Source organism: Mya arenaria, chromosome 10 (genome assembly GCF_026914265.1).
Source record: "Mya arenaria isolate MELC-2E11 chromosome 10, ASM2691426v1".
Lineage (NCBI taxonomy): Eukaryota > Metazoa > Mollusca > Bivalvia > Myida > Myidae > Mya > Mya arenaria.
Window position 1 is genome coordinate 396,482 of NC_069131.1, and position 21,297 is coordinate 417,778.

At 39.2% G+C, this 21,297-nt stretch overlaps 2 protein-coding genes across 2 annotated transcripts in view; one reads left to right on the forward strand and one right to left on the reverse strand.

Annotated features, from left to right (window-relative positions):
• The first annotated feature begins 944 nt into the window (after positions 1–944).
• Positions 945–3,331, forward strand: LOC128205904 (uncharacterized). The gene is made up of 2 exons (XM_052907962.1): positions 945–989; positions 3,023–3,331. Exons 1-2 carry the CDS (start codon positions 945–947, stop codon positions 3,329–3,331), a joined length of 354 nt encoding a protein of 117 aa, XP_052763922.1.
• Positions 2,165–21,297, reverse strand: part of LOC128205352 (uncharacterized) — a 53,761-nt gene continuing 34,628 nt past the window's right edge. Inside the window, exons 14-20 of the mRNA XM_052906926.1 lie at positions 20,506–20,660; positions 20,027–20,153; positions 17,583–17,679; positions 17,202–17,246; positions 16,858–17,067; positions 11,368–11,501; positions 2,165–4,581 (exon numbers count right to left, since the gene is read on the reverse strand). Coding sequence (XP_052762886.1) covers positions 4,408–4,581; positions 11,368–11,501; positions 16,858–17,067; positions 17,202–17,246; positions 17,583–17,679; positions 20,027–20,153; positions 20,506–20,660 — 942 coding nt within the window. The 3' untranslated portion in view covers positions 2,165–4,407. The remainder of the gene's footprint in view (positions 4,582–11,367; positions 11,502–16,857; positions 17,068–17,201; positions 17,247–17,582; positions 17,680–20,026; positions 20,154–20,505; positions 20,661–21,297) is intronic.

Here is a 21,297-nt window from a genome sequence, read left to right on the forward strand (position 1 = left end):
ATGCCTGTGTCCTCGTTACATATATTTACCAGTCAAGGCGACATGTCTATGCAAGCCGTTACATGTATTTACCAGTCACGGCGACATTGCTGTGCCAGCCGTTACATATATAATTACCAGTCACGGTGACATGTCTGTGCCAGTCTTAACATATATTTTCCAGTCATGGTGAAATGTCTGTGCCTGTCATTACATATATTTACCAGTCACGGTGACATGTCTGTGCCAGTCGTTACATATATCTACCAGTCAAGTCTATGCAAGCCGTTACATGTATTTACCAGTCACGGCGACATTGCTGTGACAGCCGTTACATATATTTACCAGTCACGGTGTCATATCTGTGCCAGTCGTTACATATATTTACCAGTCACGGTGACATATCTGTGACAGTCGTTTCATATATTTACCAGTCACGGTGACATGTCTGTGCCAGCCGTTACATATAAATTATGTACCAGTCACGGTGTCATATCTGTGCCAGTCGTTTCATATATTTACCAGTCACGGTGACATGTCTGTGCCAGTCGTTTCATATATTTACCAGCCACGGTGTCATATCTGTGCTAGTCGTTTCATATATTTACCAGTCACGGTGACATGTCTGTGTCAGCCGTTACATATATGTACCAGTCACGGCGACATTGCTGTGCTAGCCGTTACATATATTTACTAGTCACGGTGACATATCTGTGTCAGTCGTTACATATATTTACCAGTCACGGTGACATGTCTGTGCCAGGCGTTACATATATTTACCAGTCACGGTGACATATCTGTGCCAGCCGTTACATATATTTACCAGTCACGGTGACATGTCTGTGCCAGCCGTTACATATATTGACCAGTCACGATGACATGTCTGTGCCAGCCGTAACATATATTTACCATTCACGGTGACATGTCTGTGCCAGCCGTTACATATATGTACCAGTCACGGCGACATGTCTGTGCCAGCCGTTACATATGTTACCATGTATGTGCCAGCCGTAACATATATTTACCAGTCACGGTGACATGTCTGTGCCAGCCGTTACATATATTTACTAGTCACGGTTACATTTCTGTGCCAGCCGTTACATATATTTACCAGTCACGGCGACCTGATGTGCCAGTCGTTACATATATTTACAAGTCACTTTGACATGTCTGTGCCAGCTGTTACATATATTTACTAGTCACGGCGACATGTCTGTGCCAGTCGTTACATGTATTTACCAGTCACGGCGACATGTCTGTGCCAGCCTGAAGATATTTACTAGCCATGGCGACATGTCTGTGCCATTCGTTTCATGTATTTACCAGTCACGGTGACACGGTGCAAGTCGTTACATATATTTACCAGTCAGGGCGACATGTTTGTGCCAGTCGTTACATGTATTTACCAGTCACGGTGACATGTCTGTGTCAGTCGTTACACGTATTTACCAGTCACGGGGACATGTCTGTGCCACTCGTTACATATATTTACCAGTCACGGGGACATGTCTGTGCCACTCGTTACATGTATTTACCAGTTACGGGGACATGTCCGTGCCACTCGTTACATATATTTACCAGTCACGGGGACATGTCTGTGCCACTCGTTACATATATTTACCAGTCACTGGGACATGTCTGTGCCACTCGTTACATGTATTTACCAGTTACGGGGACATGTCCGTGCCGCTCGTTACATGTATTTACCAGTTACGGGGACATGTCCGTGCCACTCGTTACATGTATTTACCAGTTACGGTGACATGTCTGTGCCACTCGTTACATATATTTACCAGTCACGGTGACATGTCCGTGCCACTCGTTACATGTATTTACCAGTCACTATTCTTTATTATTAAACATTCATTATTCTTGAGCATATCCGAACTACTAAATCAATTTCGACGGTCTTTCGGTATCCAAGTGTGGTCCTTTGGACTCTACACACTTTAATCAGCCCAACTGCGTTCTTGCCCCGATAGTGACACCAATCCCGCAATAATCTCCTTAATCGATAACATCACAACCATGAGTTCTCGCTAAGTATATCGCGCTAAAGTGCGAACACTTTCAATCATTTCTATCCATACTATCAGATTGAAGACGTCAGTCAAGAATAAAGAATGCTTTGGTATTCATCAATAAAGACAATTTTGTACATTTTTTTTGCATTTGATATCACTCGTATACCAATACTAAAAAGATAAGTATTATATAATACAAAGAACATGTACTCTATATAAATGTCTCGATGATATTTCTAAATATGTTTGCAATGTGCTGTATTGTATATTGTTTGTAAATATTAAATGATATAAAAAACAAAACCGACGACCCTCATGTATCAATACTTGTTCTTCATCTGCCACTACTTGTACTTCATTTGCGATTACTTGTACTTCATTTTTGACGACTTGAACTTCATATCAAACTACTTGTTCTTCATCTGCGACTACTTGTTCTTCATCTCGGACTACTTTTGCTTCATCTCCGACTACTTTTACTTCATCTTTGACTACTTGTACTTCACCTCCGACTACTTGAACTTTATCTTTGACTACTTGTACTTCACCTCCGACTTCTTGTACTTCATCTTTGGCTCCTCGCACTTCATCTATGACTGCTTGTTCTTCATCTGAGAATACTTGTACTTCATCTGCGATCACTTGTTCTTCATCTTTGACTACTTGTACTTATCAGCGACTACTTGTACCTAATCTATGACTACATGTACTTCATATTTGACTAATTGTACTTCATCTGCGACTTCTTGTACCTAATCTATGACTACATTTACTTCATCTTTGATTTATTGTACTTCATTTGCGACTACTTGTACCTAATATATGACTACATGTACTTCATCTGAGAATACTTGTACTTCATCTGTGACTACTTGTATTTCATCTTTGACTACTTTTACTTCACCTGCGACTACTTGTACCTAATTTATGACTACATGTACTTCATCTTTGACTACTTGTACTTCATCTGCGATCACTTGTACCTAATCTATGACAACATGTACTTCATCTTTGACTAGTTGTACTTCATCTGCGACTACTTGTATTTCACCGGCAACTACTTGTACTTCATCTTTGACTACTTGTACCTAATCTATGACTACATGTACTTCATCTTTGACTACTTGTACTTCATTTGCGACTACTTGTACCTAATCTATGAATACATGTACTTCATCTTTGACTACTTGTACTTCATTTACGACTACTTGTACTTCATCTGCGACTACTTGTACTTCATCTGCGACTACTTGTACTTCATCTGCAACTACTTGAACCTAATCTATGACTACTTGTTCTTCATCTCCGACTACTTGTTCTTCATCTGACACTACTTGTACTTAATCTCTTAAGTGCATGCACTTCATCTCCTACTACTTGTACTTAATCTGTGACTACTTGAACTTCATCTGCGACTACTTGTACTTCATCTGACACTACTTGTACTTCATCTGACTACTTGTTCTTCATCTGCGACTACTTGTACTTCATCTGCGACTACTTGTACTTCATCTGCGACTGCTTGTACTTCATCGGCGACTACTTGTACTTCATCTTTGACTACTTGTACTTCATCTGCGACTACTTGTACCTAATCATTGAATACATGTATTTCATCTTTGACTACTTGTACTTCATCTGCGACTACTTGTACTTCATCTCTGACTACTGGTACTTCATCTCCGACTACTCGTACTTTATATTTGACTACCTGTACTTTATCTCCGACTACTCGTACTCCATCTTTGACTACTTGTACTTCATTTGCCACTACTTGTACTTCATCTCTGACTACTTGTACTTTATCTCCGACTACTTGTACTTCATCCATGACTATTTGTATTTTATCTGCGACTACTTGTACTTCATCTCCGAAATCTTGTACTTAATCTATGACAACTTGTTATTCATCTTTGACTACTTGTACTTCATCTCCGACTACTTGTACTTCATCAGCGACTACTTGAACTTTATCTCCGACATTATTTCGTTATGCACGTGTGTGTTGATGATGTTATACGAACACTTCGATGTATGAACATGAAATATCTATGAACGTCTACAAAATAAATATAACAAAATACACATACACGACAATGAAAACACGTTATGCTAGCTCATACATTTATCCATCCTTTATTTTATTGCATTAGAAGGTCGATAATGCATATGTCCATCTTTCTTATGTCTTAACAAGTAACCAACTGTCAATGAACGTGTGTATTGATGATCTGATAATTTTCAAACTTTAAAAAGAAGTTACAACAAAATCCTCTGGTATTTTTTCAGCTTCGGGAGGTGGTGAATATCGTATATGAAATACATTTCAATCTATATATAAATCACAAGTGCAGCTGTATTAACGCAATGTTTAATTACGCTTGTCCTCTTCTAGTTACAGCATCTAGAATGGAAACAGGTGGGCTACGTTTTCCCTCAGCCTCCGCAGGTCGCGGAAAATATTGGGTAGGTCAAGCAGGAAAAGACAACCAATGGCTGCGACGATGAAGCCGATGCCGACTGCACCAATGGCGGTGGCGGACCTCCTTCCGTCCGGCGCACTATGCAGTTTACGTAACTGTAAAAAATGTAATGGAAGTGTTGTGTAGCATGTTGTACCATAGGAGACGTTACATACTTGAATTAGGTATTTAACTAGTGTACAGTGTGCGGTACAAGTTATATGAGTGTATTGTAGTGATATTAGTAAAACAAATGAGTCAGCGATCAAAAAAAAGGCAACCATGAACAACTCCTGCCCGTGGTCAACACAGCCGGGAACAGGCAATCATGAGCATCCCCTGCCCCTGGTACTACACAGCCAGGAACAGTCCAGCATGAGCATCCCCTGCCCCTGGTACTACACAGCCGGGAACAGACTACCATGGGCATCCCCTACCCCTGGTACTACACAGCCGGGAACAGGCCACCATGAGCATCACCTGCCCCTCGTACTACAGAGCCTGGAACAGACTCTGCCCATGGTCAACACAGCCGGGAACAGGCCACCATGAACATCCCCTGCCCCTGGTACTACACAGCCGGGAACAGACTACCATGGGCATCCCCTACCCCTGGTACTACACAGCCGGGAACAGGTCACCATGAGCATCACCTGCCCCTCGTACTACACAGCCTGGAACAGACCCTGCCCATGGTCAACACAGCCGCGAACAGGCCACCATGAACATCCCCTGCCCCTGGTACTACACAGCCGGGAACAGGCCACCATGGGCATCCCCTATCCCTGGAACTACACAGCCGGGAACAGTCCAGTATGACAATCCCCTGCCCATGGTCAATAGAGCCGGGAACAGGCCACCATGAACATACCCTGCCCCTGGTACTGCACAGTCGGGAAAAGGCCACCATGAACATACCCTGCCCCTGGTACTGCACAGTCGGGAAAAGGCCACCATGAACATACCCTGCCCCTGGTACTGCACAGCCGGGAACAGGCCACCATGAACATACCCTGCCCCTGGTACTGCAGAGTCGGGAACAGGCCACAAAGGCACTATACATCAAAAGTTATTAAACATCTTTTATGTGTTACTTCTTTAAAAAGCACATTAGTTCATATACGATGTTGTTTAAAAACGTTGGTCAGGATTCAAAAGAAAACACGTTCTACATCTTAAAGTGTAATTGAGTACAACTCAATGTTTTTAAAAATTACTCAAGTACTTTTGCTATTGAATATGTGTTCCTTGAATTATTGACAAAAGGTTTTCATAAACATATTATATGAGAAAAATTTGCTTTTAAAAAAAGTAAAATATCATACAAGAATTTGTATCATACTTTGCTTTTATGTGGTAAAATGAGTTGAGACTGAGATCGAATTTTGAATATCGTATTTTTTGTGACATTGGGACCCGGACCAAATATCACAAATTACTTAAGTCAAATCTCAATATCAACTCATTTAACATCATAAAATAAAATGTTATTAAAAATCATACATGTCATCATATTTTTAAATCACATTTTCTTATATTTAGTAGATTATGTGGATTGAAAACCAATCAAGATTCGGAAAAAGAAAAAAAAATTTTTTATCGAGTAATCGTTTTTTAGAAAATATAAAGTACATCAATATCATCAACGCGATTTTTAATAAAATATATAAGTACATACACAGAGTATGACAGCGGCCATACTGCATCAACAGTACAAACACCATACAGAGTATAACAGCAGCCATCTTGCATCAACAGTATATACACTATACAGAATATAACAGCGGCCATCTTGCATCAACAGTACAAACACCATACAGAGAATAACAGCAGCCATCTTGCATCAACAGTATATACACTATACAGAATATAACAGCGGCCATCTTGCATCAACAGTACAAACACCATACAGAGTATAACAGCGGCCATCTTGCATCAGAAGTACAAACACCATACAGAGTATAACAGCAGCCAGATTACATCAACAGTACAACCGTCATACAGAGTATAACAGCGGTCATCTTGCATCAACAGTACAAACACCATACAGAGTATATCAGTGCCCATCTTGCCTCAACAGTACAAACACCATACATAGCATAACAGCGGTCATCTTGCATCAACAGTACAAACACCATACAGAGTATAACAGCGGTCATCTTGCATCAACAGTACAAACACCATACAGAGTATAACAGCGGCCATCTTGCATCAACAGTACAAACACCATACAGAGTATAACAGCGGTCATCTTGCCTCAACAGTACAAACACCATACAGAGTATATCAGTGCCCATCTTGCCTCAACAGTACAAACACCATACAGAGTATAACAGCGGTCATCTTGCATCAACAGTACAAACACCATACAGAGTATATCAGTGCCCATCTTGCCTCAACAGTACAAACACAATACAGAGTATAACAGCGGCCATATTGCATCAACAGTACAAACACCATACAGAGTGTAACAGCGGTCATCTTGCATCAACAGTACAAACACCATACAGAGTATATCAGTGCCCATCTTGCATCAACAGTACAAACACCATACAGAGTATAACAGCGGCCATATTGCATCAACAGTACAAACACCATACAGAGTATAACAGCGGTCATCTTGCATCAACAGTACAAACACCATACAGAGCATAACAGCGGCCATATTGCATCAACAGTAAAACCGTCATACAGAGTATAACAGCGGTCATCTTGCATCAACAGTACAAACACCATACAGAGTATAACAGCGGTCATCTTGCATCAACAGTACAAACACCATACAGAGTATATCAGCGGTCATATTGCATCAACAGTACAAACACCATACAGAGTATAACAGCGGTCATCTTGCATCAACAGTACAAACACCATACAGAGCATAACAGCGGTCATCTTGCATCAACAGTACAAACACCATACAGAGATTAACAGCGGCCATCTTGCATCAACAGTACAAACACCGTACAGAGTATAACAGCGGTCATCTTGCATCAACAGCACAAACACCATACAGAGCATAACAGCGGCCATATTGCATCAACAGTAAAACCGTCATACAGAGTATAACAGCGGTCATCTTGCATCAACAGTACAAACACCATACAGAGCATAACAGCGGCCATCTTGCATCATACAGTACAAACACCATACAGAGTATAACAGCGGCCAGCTTGCATCAACAGTACAAGCACCATACAGAGTATAACAGCGGTCATCTTGCATCAACAGCACAAACACCATACAGAGTATATCAGCGGTCATATTGCATCAACAGCACAAACACCATACAGAGTATAACAGCGGTCATCTTGCATCAACAGTACAAACACCATACAGAGTATAACAGCGGCCATCTTGCATCAACAGTATATACACTATACAGATTATAACAGCGGTCATCTTGCATCAACAGTATATACACCATACAGAGAATAACAGCGGTCATCTTGCATCAACAGTACAAACGCCATACAGAGCATAGCAGCGGCCATCTTGCATCAACAGTATATACACTATACAGATTATAACAGCGGTCATCTTGCATCAACAGTATATACACTATACAGATTATAACAGCGGTCATCTTGCATCAACAGTATATACACCATACAGAGTATAACAGCGGTCATCTTGCATCAACAGTACAAACACCACACAGAGCATAATAGCGGCCATCTTGCATCAACAGCATATACACTATACAGATTATAACAGCGGTCATCTTGCATCAACAGTATATACACTATACAGATTATAACAGCGGCCATCTTGCATCAACAGTATATACACTATACAGAGTATAACAGCGGCCATCTTGCATCAACAGTACAAGCACCATACAGAGTATATCAGCGGTTATCTTGCATCAACAGCACAAACACCATACATAGCATAACAGCGGTCATCTTGCATCAACAGTACAAACACCATACAGAGTATAACAGCGGTCATCTTGCATCAACAGTACAAACACCATACAGAGTATAACAGCGGTCATCTTGCATCAACAGTACAAACACCATACAGAGTATATCAGCGGTCATCTTGCATCAACAGTACAAACACCATACAGAGTATAACAGCGGTCATCTTGCATCAACAGTACAAACACCATACAGAGTATAACAGCGGTCATCTTGCATCAACAGTACAAACACCATACAGAGTATAACAGCGGTCATCTTGCATCAACAGTACAAACACCATACAGAGTATAACAGCGGTCATCTTGCATCAACAGTACAAACACCATACAGAGCATAACAGCGGTCATCTTGCATCAACAGTACAAACACCATACAGAGTATAACAGCGGTCATCTTGCATCAACAGTACAAACACCATACAGAGTATAACAGCGGTCATCTTGCATCAACAGCACAAACACCATACAGAGTATAACAGCGGTCATCTTGCATCAACAGTACAAACACCATACAGAGTGTAACAGCGGTCATCTTGCATCAACAGTACAAACACCATACAGAGTATATCAGCGGTCATATTGCATCAACAGTACAAACACCATACAGAGTATAACAGCGGTCATCTTGCATCAACAGTACAAACACCATACAGAGTATAACAGCGGTCATCTTGCATCAACAGTATATACACTATACAGATTATAACAGCGGTCCTCTTGCATCAACAGTATATACACTATACAGAGTATAACAGCGGTGATCTTGCATCAACAGTACAAACACCATACAGAGTATAACAGCGGTCATCTTGCATCAACAGTATATACACTATACAGATTATAACAGCGGTCATCTTGCATCAACAGTATATACACCATACAGAGTATAACAGCGGTCATCTTGCATCAACAGTACAAACACCATACAGAGCATAACAGCGGTCATCTTGCATCAACAGTATATACACTATACAGATTATAACAGCGGTCATCTTGCATCAACAGTATATACACCATACAGAGTATAACAGCGGTCATCTTGCATCAACAGTACAAACACCGTACAGAGTATAACAGCGGCCATCTTGCATCAACAGTACAAACACCATACAGAGTATAACAGCGGTCATCTTGCATCAACAGTACAAGCACCATACAGAGTATAACAGCGGTCATCTTGCATCAACAGTACAAACACCGTACAGAGTATAACAGCGGTCATCTTGCATCAACAGTACAAACACCATACAGAGTATAACAGCGGCCATCTTGCATCAACAGTACAAGCACCATACAGAGTATAACAGCGGTCATCTTGCATCAACAGTATATACACTATACAGATTATAACAGCGGTCATCTTGCATCAACAGTATATACACTATACAGATTATAACAGCGGTCATTTTGCATCAACAGTATATACACTATACAGAATATAACAGCGGTCATCTTGCATCAACAGTACAAACACCATACAGAGCACAACAGCGGTTATCTTGCATCAACAGTACAAACATCATACAGGGTATAACAGCGGTTATCTTGCATCAACAGTACAAACACCATACAGAGTATATCAGCGGTTATCTTGCATCAACAGTACAAACACCATACAGAGTATATCAGCGGTTATCTTGCATCAACAGCACAAACACCATACAGAGCATAACAGCGGTTATCTTGCATCAACAGTACAAACACCATACAGAGTATATCAGTGCCCATCTTGCATCAACAGTACAAACACCATACAGAGTATATCAGCGGTTATCTTGCATCAACAGCACAAACACCATACAGAGCATAACAGTGATTATATTGTATCAACAGTACAAACACCATACAGAGTATAACAGCGGTCATCTTGCATCAACAGTATATACACCATACAGATTATAACAGCGGCCATATTGCATCAACAGTACATACACCATACAGAGCATAACAGCGGTTATCTTGCATCAACAGTACAAACACCATACAGAGCATAACAGCGGCCATCTTGCATCAACAGAATAAACACCATCAGAGTATAACAGCGGCCATCTTGCATCAACAGTACAAACACCGTACAGAGTATAACAGCGGTCATCTTGCATCAACAGTACAAACACCATACAGAGCATAACAGCGGCCATATTGCATCAACAGAACAAACACCATACAGAGTATAACAGCGGCCAGATTGCATCAACAGTACATACACCATACAGAGTATAACAGCGGTTATCTTGCATCAACAGTACAAACACCATACAGAGTATAACAGCGGTCATCTTGCATCAACAGTACAAGCACCATACAGAGTATAACAGCGGTTATCTTGCATCAACAGTACAAACACCATACAGAGTATAACAGCGGCCATCTTGCATCAACAGTACAAACACCATACAGAGTATAACAGCGGCCATATTGCATCAACAGTGCAAACATCATACAGAGTATAACAGCGGTTATCTTGCATCAACAGTACAAACACCATACAGAGCATAACAGCGGCCATATTGCATCAACAGAACAAACACCATACAGAGTATAACAGCGGCCAGATTGCATCAACAGTACATACACCATACAGAGCATAACAGCGGTTATCTTGCATCAACAGTACAAACACCATACAGAGCATAACAGCGGCCATATTGCATCAACAGAACAAACACCATACAGAGTATAACAGCGGCCATATTGCATCAACAGTACAAACACCATACAGAGTATAACAGCGGTCATCTTGCATCAACAGTACAAACACCATACAGAGTATGACAGCGGCCATCTTTCATTAGAAGTACGAAAATTACACAGAGTATGACAAAAGGCAAATTGCGGCAGAAGTACAAACACGATAAAGAGTATAACAACGGCCATTGACAGCACAACACTGCCCACGCCCCCTTTCATTATTCAGAAAGAATGAACTCTAGACTTAACGCACACACTATAAACAAAAGAATGATGAACCTACCGTGGCACTGAGGCCCTTCTTGTCGACGCGGAGTTTGTCCTGGAGGGCCTTCACCTTGGCAGCTATCTGCGCGGGGTTGTCTTTTGGGGGCTCCAGCCAACTGCACGGACACATGCAGCTTATCAAACACGTCTCTTCAAAGACATATGAGGAATTGCGTTATTAAAGATAAGAGTACACAGAATATGTTACGTCAGTTTTCACATCGAGGGCTGGTGAAAGCGGAAAGGTTCTATCTTCTTCTTTATTTTATGCCACGAAGAACATTTCGCATTCACCCCTCGACATGTAAAAGCTAACAATACTAGTCACCATTACCATCATGTTCGTGAATTCGTAACACCACAATTGATAAGATTAGTATTTCAAGGTTTGTATTTTGTATTTTGTATTAAACTTTAAGATATATCAATTAAAATGCAATTAACTTAAAAACAGGAAAACTCACAGTTGCAATAATACCCACTATGTGTGTTACCCACGACACATGACTGATCACGTGATAAAGAGAAAAACCACACAAGAACAAATATTACACTATATATATTCCTCTCAATAGTCCTCTGAATGCAAAATCGTTTTATGTTATCTAGCTAGAGACAAGAAAGGTCTGTAATTGTTTCAGGTAAGCCAGCCATCCTTAGAATGCCCAAGTAATGTTTAAGGTATGTTACCCATCATACGAATGCCCTAGTTATGTTTAAGGTAAGCCAGCCATCCTTAGAATGCCCAAGCAATGTTTAAGGTATGTTACCCATCATAAGAATGCCCTAGTTATGTTTCAGGTAAGCCAGCCATCCTTAGAATGCCCAAGCTATATTTAAGGTATGTAACCCATCATAAGAATGCCCTAGATATGTTTCAGGTAAGCCAGCCATCCTTAGAATGCCCAAGTAATGTTTAAGGTATGTTACCCATGATAAGAATGCCATAGTTATGTTTCAGGTAAGCCAGCCATCCTTAGAATGCCCAAGTAATGTTTAAGGTATGTTACCCATCATAAGAATGCCCTAGTTATGTTTCAGGTAAGCCAGCCATCCATAGAATGCCCAAATAATGTTTAAGGTATATTACCCATCATAAGAATGCCCTAGTTATGTTTCAGGTAAGCCAGCCATCCTTAGAATGCCCAAGCAATGTTTAAGGAATGTAACCCATCATAAGAATGCCCTAGTTATGCTCCAGGTAAGCCAGCCATCCTTAGAATGCCATAGTAATGTTTAAGGTATGTTACCCACCATAAGAATGCCCTAGTTCTGTTTTAGATAAGCCAGCCATCCTTAGAATGCCCAAGCAATGTTTAAGGTATGTAACCCATCATAAGAATGCCCTAGTTCTGTTTTAGGTAAGCCAGCCATCCTTAGAATGCCCAAGTAATGTTTAAGGTATGTTACCCATCATAAGAATGCCCTAGTTATGTTTCAGGTAAGCCAGCCATCCTTAGAATGCCCAAGTAATGTTTAAGGAATGTAACCCATCATAAGAATGCCCTAGTTCTGTTTCAGGTAAGCCAGCCATCCTTAGAATGCCATAGTAATGTTTAAGGTATGTTACCCATCATAAGAATGCCCTAGTTCTGTTTTAGATAAACCAGCCACCCTTGGAATGCCCAAGCAATGTTTAAGGTATGTTACCCATCATAAGAATGCCCTAGTTCTGTTTTAGGTAAGCCAGCCATCCTTAGAATGCCCAAGTAATGTTTAAGGTATGTTACCCATCATAAGAATGCCCTAGTTATGTTTCAGGTAAGCCAGCCATCCTTAGAATGCCCAAGTAATATTTAAGGAATGTAACCAATCATAAGAATGCCCTAGTTATGTTTCAGGTAAGCCAGCCATCCTTAGAATGCCCAAGTAATGTTTAAGGTATGTAACCCATCATAAGAATGCCCTAGTTATGTTTTAGGTAAGCCAGCCATCCTTAGAATGCCCTAGTTATGTTTTAGGTAAGCCAGCCATCCTTAGAATGCCCTAGTTATGTTTTAGGTAAGCCAGCCATCCTTAGAATGCCCAAGTAATGTTTAAGGTATGTTACCCATCATAAGAATGCCCTAGTTATGTTTCAGGTAAGCCAGCTATCCTTAGAATGCCATAGTAATGTTTAAGGTATGTAACCCATCATAAGAATGTCCTAGTTATGTTTCAGGTAAGCCAGCCATCCTTAGAATGCCCAAGTAATGTTTAACGTATGTAGCCCATCATAAGAATGCTCTAGTTATGTTTTAGGTAAGCCAGCCATCCTTTCAATGCCCAAGTAATGTTTAAGGTATGTTACCCATCATAAGAATGCCCTAGTTATGTTTCAGGTAAGCCAGCCATCCTTAGAATGCCCAAGTAATGTTTAAGGTATTTAACCCATCATAAGAATGCCCTAGTTAAGATTCAGGTATGTTACCCATCATAAGAATGCCCTAGTTATGTTTCAGGTAAGCCAGCCATCCTTAGAATGCCATAGGAATGTTTCAGGTAAGTAACCCATGATAAGAATGCCCTAGTTATGTTTTAGATAAGCCAGGCATCATTAGAATGCCTTAGTAATTTTTTAAGGTAAGCTAGCCGTCATTAGAATGCCTTAGTAGTTGAGTTTGGTAAGTCATCCAATATTAGAATGTCGTAGTATCTCTTTAAGGTAAGCCAGCCATCATAAGAATGCCCTTATAGTTGTTTTAGGCAAGCCATCCATCAATTGAAAAACCTAGTAGTTGTTTGAGGGAAACCATGCATCATTAGAATACCCAAGTAGTTGTGTTAGGTAAACCATCAATCATTAGAATACCTTGGTAGTTGGTTTAGGCAAGCCATCCATCAATTGAAAAACCTAGTAGTTGTTTTAGGTAAACCCTAGTAGTTGTTTGAGGGAAACCATGCATCATTAGATTACCCAAGTAGTTGTGTTAGGTAAACCATCAATCATTAGAATACCCTAGTATACCTATGTGCTTTTAGGTAAGCTAGCCATTATTAGAATGCCCTAGTTGTTATTGAATGCAAAGACTTGTTCTTGCATTTTAGAAATTAACATCGAGATTATTGCTGAGGTTAATTTATCTCAAACAATACATTATATTTGCATGGATTACATTATTGAACATAACCATAACGACAATACTGGTATGACTATATACTAAAAGGTAATTATCAAAATTTTACAAGTATTATATAGTAATTTTACTAACTTTATATATATATATATATATATTTGAATTTTTGAAATATGGTATTGAGTCTGAACAGTTTTTGTCATGTTTATGTACTCTTTTTTAAAACATTATTTGATATGAATTACTTTCCGGAAAACTGGTCTAAAGGATTTATAGCTCCGTTGCATAAAAAGGGTGATGTAGAAAATGTAAATAATTATAGAGGAATTACCTTGTTAAATACAATTGGGAAATTGTTTAAAAAAATGGTAGATTAAGTTCTTGGTCTGAAACATATCATGTTCATATAGACGCACAATCTGGCTTCAGAAAACAGATGGGAACTGTAGACAATATATTTGTGTTGCATGGTATCATTGAGCATTTGTTAAACAATAAAAGAAAATTATTTGCAGCCTTTATTGACTTTACCAAGGCGTTTGATTATAAAGTGAGGCATAACATGTGGTTTAAACTCATAAAGCTTCGTGTTAGAGGGAAAATATTAGATATAGTTAAGTCAATGTATGAAAATGCAAGGGTCAGATATAAAAATGAATTAAGTGATGACATTCCTTGTGTGCTCGGTGTTAGACAGGGTGAATCATTATCACATATTTTTTTTATTTTGTATGTATCTAAATGATATAGAAGAACACTTTATGTTTCATGGTTTTGAAGGGGTTGATTTAGATATATTAAAAATGTTCCTGCTGCTATATGTTGATGATATTGTCAGAATCTGAAAGTGGGTTACAAAATGGATTAGTACTGCTAAACGAGTATTGTAACAGTGTTACTATAAATAAAACAGAGGTGATGATATTTAAAAAAGGTTGCAATGTTAGAAGAAATATTAAATTTATGTACCAAGGACGAGAACTAGAAATTGTAAAAAAGTTAACTTATCTAGGAATTGTATTTACACCTGGTGGTTCATTCAGTACAACTTTTTAAACCTTGTCAGGACAAGCTATGAAGGCTGTATATAAGCTTAATTCAGATCTTATTAAGTTTACTGGTATATCAATAACCCACTATTTGTCATTATTTGATAAACTTATATACCCAGTGTTAAATTATGGCTGTGAAGTCTGGGGGTTAAATGGTAGTGTAAAGATAGAACGAGTTCATTTCAAATTTTGTAAAGAGATTCTAGGTGTAAGAACTCAAACACAGAACAATTTTGTTTATGGAGAACTTGGAAGAACACCATTAGTCACTAAACGAGTTGTAAGCGTTATCAAGTAATGGTTAAAATGTTTGAATTGTGATGATATCAAATATGTAAGAGTAGTTTATAAAATATTGTATAGAGACTTAGAGAGAATACCTAATTATAAATCATGGGCAAAGAGTGTTAGAGATATTTTACAAACATAAGGATCTAATGAGTTTGGCTATTTCAAACTGTTGGTGATGGTGATAAATTTATATATGAATTAAAGCAGAGACTGCAAGATGTTTATGTACAAAACTGGTTTGCAGAAATTAATAACTCATCCAGAGCAAAATCATATGTGCTGTTTGCAGATTTTAAGTTACAATCTTACTTGTGTGATGTAAATATTGTAAAATTTCGGAAAGCCCTTACGAGGTTAAGACTTCCATCACATAGACTAGAAATCGAGGCCAGTAGATGGCATAAACCTGAATCTATACCTGTTAATGAACGAAAATGTCAAGTTTGTAATATTCTCGAGGATGAGTTTCATTTCTTTTTAGAATATACATTGTATAATGATTTAAGAAAACAATACATCAGTAAATATTATTGGAAAAGACCAAATGTACTGAAATTTGTTGAACTTATTGCCAGTGATAGGAAAACTACCTGTAGAAAATTATCGATGTATGTACATAAAGCTTTTGAATTAAGAAATACGTTTGTTTGTAGTTAACATAAGTAATAAGTTTATATCTATATAGCAACCACTGTCTCATCACTGTGATAATATTATAGTATTATATATATTATAGTTTAAATAATATAATTATATAGTGTTAGTTATTGTAAAAAAAATGTTTCTATAAAAATGTATTTGACCACTGATCTATGAATTGTCATGATATGTGTATATATTCATAATTATTGTATGCTCATGGGCCTATGGCCTTTATGCATTTGAAATAAACTATGAAACTATATATATATAAATTTATTATACAATATTTAAAAAAATCTCTCACTGAAAAAAATAAAATCAAACTCAAAATTAAAATGAAACTTTGCCAGTAGCAACTTTGTGTATTATGTATTAATGATGGATGGCTTACCTTAAATACGCGTAATCTACTTTGGAATGGCATACACTGAATCTCTATAATGTTAATACTGAACCATCTATTACCGTTCACAGTGCCCCTGTTCCGTATTGTCAGCACACTTTGGTAAATGGTGATATTCGGTTGGTTAGGGTGGCTGCTAGGCGGTGGAACATCGGGTTCCACGGCTGTGACGTTCTTTACCAAAATGTCGCTAGAGTTGACCGTTACATTGGCACTGTTAAAAGTTGTATCTGTGCAGGTTAATGTCTTTGTGGTGGTATTTGCATCTGAAACTAAAGCAAGGCATATCATTGTCGGTATATCATATTATAATGAGTTCAGCATGGTTTGAATACAATTCTATTAACATGTTAATATTTAAAAAAATGCACAAATGGCACGGTATGTTATCACTTATAACCATTACCGTTTCCATGGCAATCTTCCTGAATGGCACCGTCGATGTCAAGATCTGAGTAAACAAAACATAATACGGTAGAACTCAACCGTATGAATATGTATTCAAAGTAAATAAATTATCATATACTATGATGGATAGCCATGAACAATTTACGTTATATTCAATATTTTAACTGTGGTTTAGCAATTTATTATTTAAATTCTAAAAGTATATAATTTTCATCTATTTTTACGACTTTCGAAAAGGTTGTGCATTTACGGTATCGTTGGGGGGAAATATTCCAGGCAAAATACTCTAAACACGAAATATATTTGGCATGGCGTTATTGTGGTAATGACTTCTATTGCATTGGAAATCTATTGGTGATTTCCTTAGGTAATTATTTACCGAGTGCCAAGGTAATGGAGCGTGTTTCCTCGTCTACCAGTCCGTCACAGTCGTTATCTTCCCCGTCCCCCGGAATCTGCCGGCTCACTTTGCATATCTGCACCGGTTACGGAAAATAAAACAATAAGGATTGGAAATGTCTGGTGGGGTACATGCAGGTTGACGCCTCTCACTCAGAGGTCAAGGGCTTCAAGTGTCCGCCTCTCACTCAGAGGTCATGTGCTTCGAGTGACAATAAGGGAACGTTTTCGTTTTGATCATTTGTAAGATGTTGTTGTTGTTGTTTTTGTTTTGTTTTTTTTAAATTAAGCTTATATATATTGTTTGAGCTTGCTACGGAAAAGCTCAAAACGCTAACTTTTTGTCACGTAAAGGTGTAGCTGTATAAACAACATACACCTGCAGTAACTATGGCCATTTACTCACCTGAGCATTATACTAGGTATACCAAATTAAGAAAAACACACCCAAGTACAACTCCTTTGTTAATATGTTTGCACCCACCCACAAACACATACAGGCATGCACGTGTACGTGGGTGCTCGTATGTGAACGTTATGTACGTGGGTGCTCGTGTGTGAACGTTATGTACGTGTGTGTACGTGTGTTGATGTGTGTACGTGTGTGTACGTGTGCGAACTAGTGTGAAAGTTATGGGAATGTTGTGTGTGTGTCTGTGTGTGTATGCGTGTGAGTGTGTGTTCGTGTGTGTGTGTGTGTGTGTGTGTGTGTGTACGCGTGTGCGTGTGTGCGTATATACATGTGTGTATACGTGTGTGTGTGGTTGTGTGTGTATGCGTGTGCTCGTCGGTACGAATTTATGTGTGTGCGTTGTGTAGGTGTACATGCGTTTACGTGTGTGTATGCTTGAGTGCGTTTGTTCGTATTTACGCGAGTACAAACGTATGCGTGTGTATTTGTTTGTTCGTGTGCATGTGTTTGTGCGTGTGTATGTGTTTGTGCGTGAGTATGCATGTGTTTGTGCGTGTGCATGACGCATGTGTTTGTGCGTGTGTATGTGTTTGTGCGTGTGCATATGTTTGTGCGTGTGCATGTGTTTGTGCGTGTGTATGTTTTTGTGCGTGTGCATGACGCATGTGTTTGTGCGTGTGTATGTGTTTGTGCGTGTGCATATGTTTGTGCGTGTGCATGTGTTTGTGCGTGTGTATGTTTTTGTGCGTGTGCATGAGGCATGTGTTTGTGCGTGTGTATGTGTTTGTGCGTGTGCATGTGTTTGCGCGTGTGCATGTGTTTGTGTGTGTGTGCATGTGTTTGTGCGTGTGTATGTGCGTGTGCATGACGCATGTGTTTGTGCGTGTGTATGTGTTTGTGCGTGTGCATGTATTTGTGCGTGTGCATGTGTTTGTACGTGTGCATGTGTTTGTGCGTGTGCATGTGCGTGTGCATGTGTTTGTGTATGTGTTTATTGTGTGTACGTGTGTTGATGTGTGTACGTGTGCGAACTAGTGTGAAAGTTATGGGAATGTTGTGTGTGTGTCTGTGTGTGTATGCGTGTGAGTGTGTGTTCGTGTGTGTGTGTGTGTGTGTGTGTGTGTACGCGTGTGCGTGTGTGCGTATATACATGTGTGTATACGTGTGTGTGTGGTTGTGTGTGTATGCGTGTGCTCGTCGGTACAAATTTATGTGTGTGCGTTGTGTAGGTGTACATGCGTTTACGTGTGTGTATGCTTGAGTGCGTTTGTTCGTATTTACGCGAGTACAAACGTATGCGTGTGTATTTGTTTGTTCGTGTGCATGTGTTTGTGCGTGTGTATGTGTTTGTGCGTGAGTATGCATGTGTTTGTGCGTGTGCATGACGCATGTGTTTGTGCGTGTGTATGTGTTTGTGCGTGTGCATATGTTTGTGCGTGTGCATGTGTGTGTGCGTGTGTATGTTTTTGTGCGTGTGCATGACGCATGTGTTTGTGCGTGTGTATGTGTTTGTGCGTGTGCATATGTTTGTGCGTGTGCATGTGTTTGTGCGTGTGTATGTTTTTGTGCGTGTGCATGACGCATGTGTTTGTGCGTGTGTATGTGTTTGTGCGTGTGCATATGTTTGTGCGTGTGCATGTGTTTGTGCGTGTGTATGTGTTTGTGCGTGTGCATATGTTTGTGCGTGTGCATGTGTTTGTGCGTGTGTATGTTTTTGTGCGTGTGCATGAGGCATGTGTTTGTGCGTGTGTATGTGTTTGTGCGTGTGCATGTGTTTGCGCGTGTGCATGTGTTTGTGTGTGTGTGCATGTGTGTGTGCGTGTGTATGTGCGTGTGCATGACGCATGTGTTTGTGCGTGTGTATGTGTTTGTGCGTGTGCATGTATTTGTGCGTGTGCATGTGTTTGTGCGTGTGCATGTGTTTGTGCGTGTGCATGTGTTTGTGTATGTGTTTGTGCGTGTTTGTACTAGTGTTAGTGTGCACGTGTGTATACGTATGTGTATGTTCATACCGTATTAATGCTGGTAAAGTTCTGCTCTCCTGCTAGTATGTATTTGTTTTTCACCATCCAAAGGCCAAACACGGGAACCAGTGCCGGTGGCATGTCGTATATGATGCCATTTTTACTTATTCCAGTCCTGAAACAATTGTATATGGATTTTCATCATAATTTGTACAATGTGATGTATAAACACATATTGGGAGGGAGGTCTTTCAAAAGAGGAAAGTGCATACGAAGTACATTAGCAGAAGAGTTTCAATGAAACTAATGGTGTATGCAAACCTATCAATGCCGCCCCCCCCCCTCCCAGCACGGAAAAAGTGACATAATTCGGTTACAAAAAGTTACGGGTTAAGGTTAGGATACAACATAGAACTACCCTTTTATTTTATTTTATTGAAGTCGTATCTTTGAAAACAATAATACAGTAACATGCATATATACGAACAATAACAGCTGTTAAATATATATATATATATACAATTTACCAATTATTTGGATGTGTTTGGCTGTCAGTAAATGTCAATTCCTGCATGGGTCTGTACTGGTCAATACTCGGTACATTTACCAACTGTCGCACACTGGTTTGAATGTTCAAAAGCAATATCACGTGTACGCTTTTCGTAGCTTCAATTTTGTAGGTCTGCAAAAGAAGAATAAAAGTATACATCTTACGAGTAGTTAATTTAGTGAGTTGCTGTTAATCCGTTCATATACCCAGGTAAGAAGTTCTAATGGGGTTAAAACAATCCATATAACTCGATAATGAGCTACAATGGGGTTAAAACAACCCATATAACAAGATAATGAGTTATAATGGGGTGAAAACAATCCATATAAACAGATTATGAGTTCTTATGGGGTTATACAATCCATATTACCAGATAATGAGATCTTGTGGGGTTATACAATCCATATTACCAGATAATAAGTTAAAATGGGGTTAAACAATCCATATAACCAGATAATGAGATCTTGTGGGGTTATACAATCCATATTACCAGATAATAAGTTAAAATGGGGTTAAACAATCCATATTACCAGATAATGAGTTATAATGGGTTTAAACAATCCATATAACCCGCCAATAAGTTATAATGGGTTAAACAACCCATATAACCCGCCAATAAGTTATAATGGGGTTAAACAATCCATATTACCAGTTAATGAGTTCTTATGTGGATAAACACTCCATATAACCCGAATATGAGTTCTTATGGGGATAAACAATCCATATAACCCGATTATGAGTTCTAATGGGGATAAACAATCCGTATAAC

What these genes read in the sequence shown, in the direction of transcription:
- LOC128205904 (XM_052907962.1), top strand. Translation starts at nt 945, where the DNA reads ATGTCTGTGCCAGCCGTTACATATGTTACCATGTATGTGCCAGCC. An exon ending in TTACCATGTATGTGCCAGCC is followed by an intron (nt 990 to 3,022) that starts GTAACATATATT and finishes ATCTTTGACTAG; the next exon opens with TTGTACTTCATCTGCGACTA.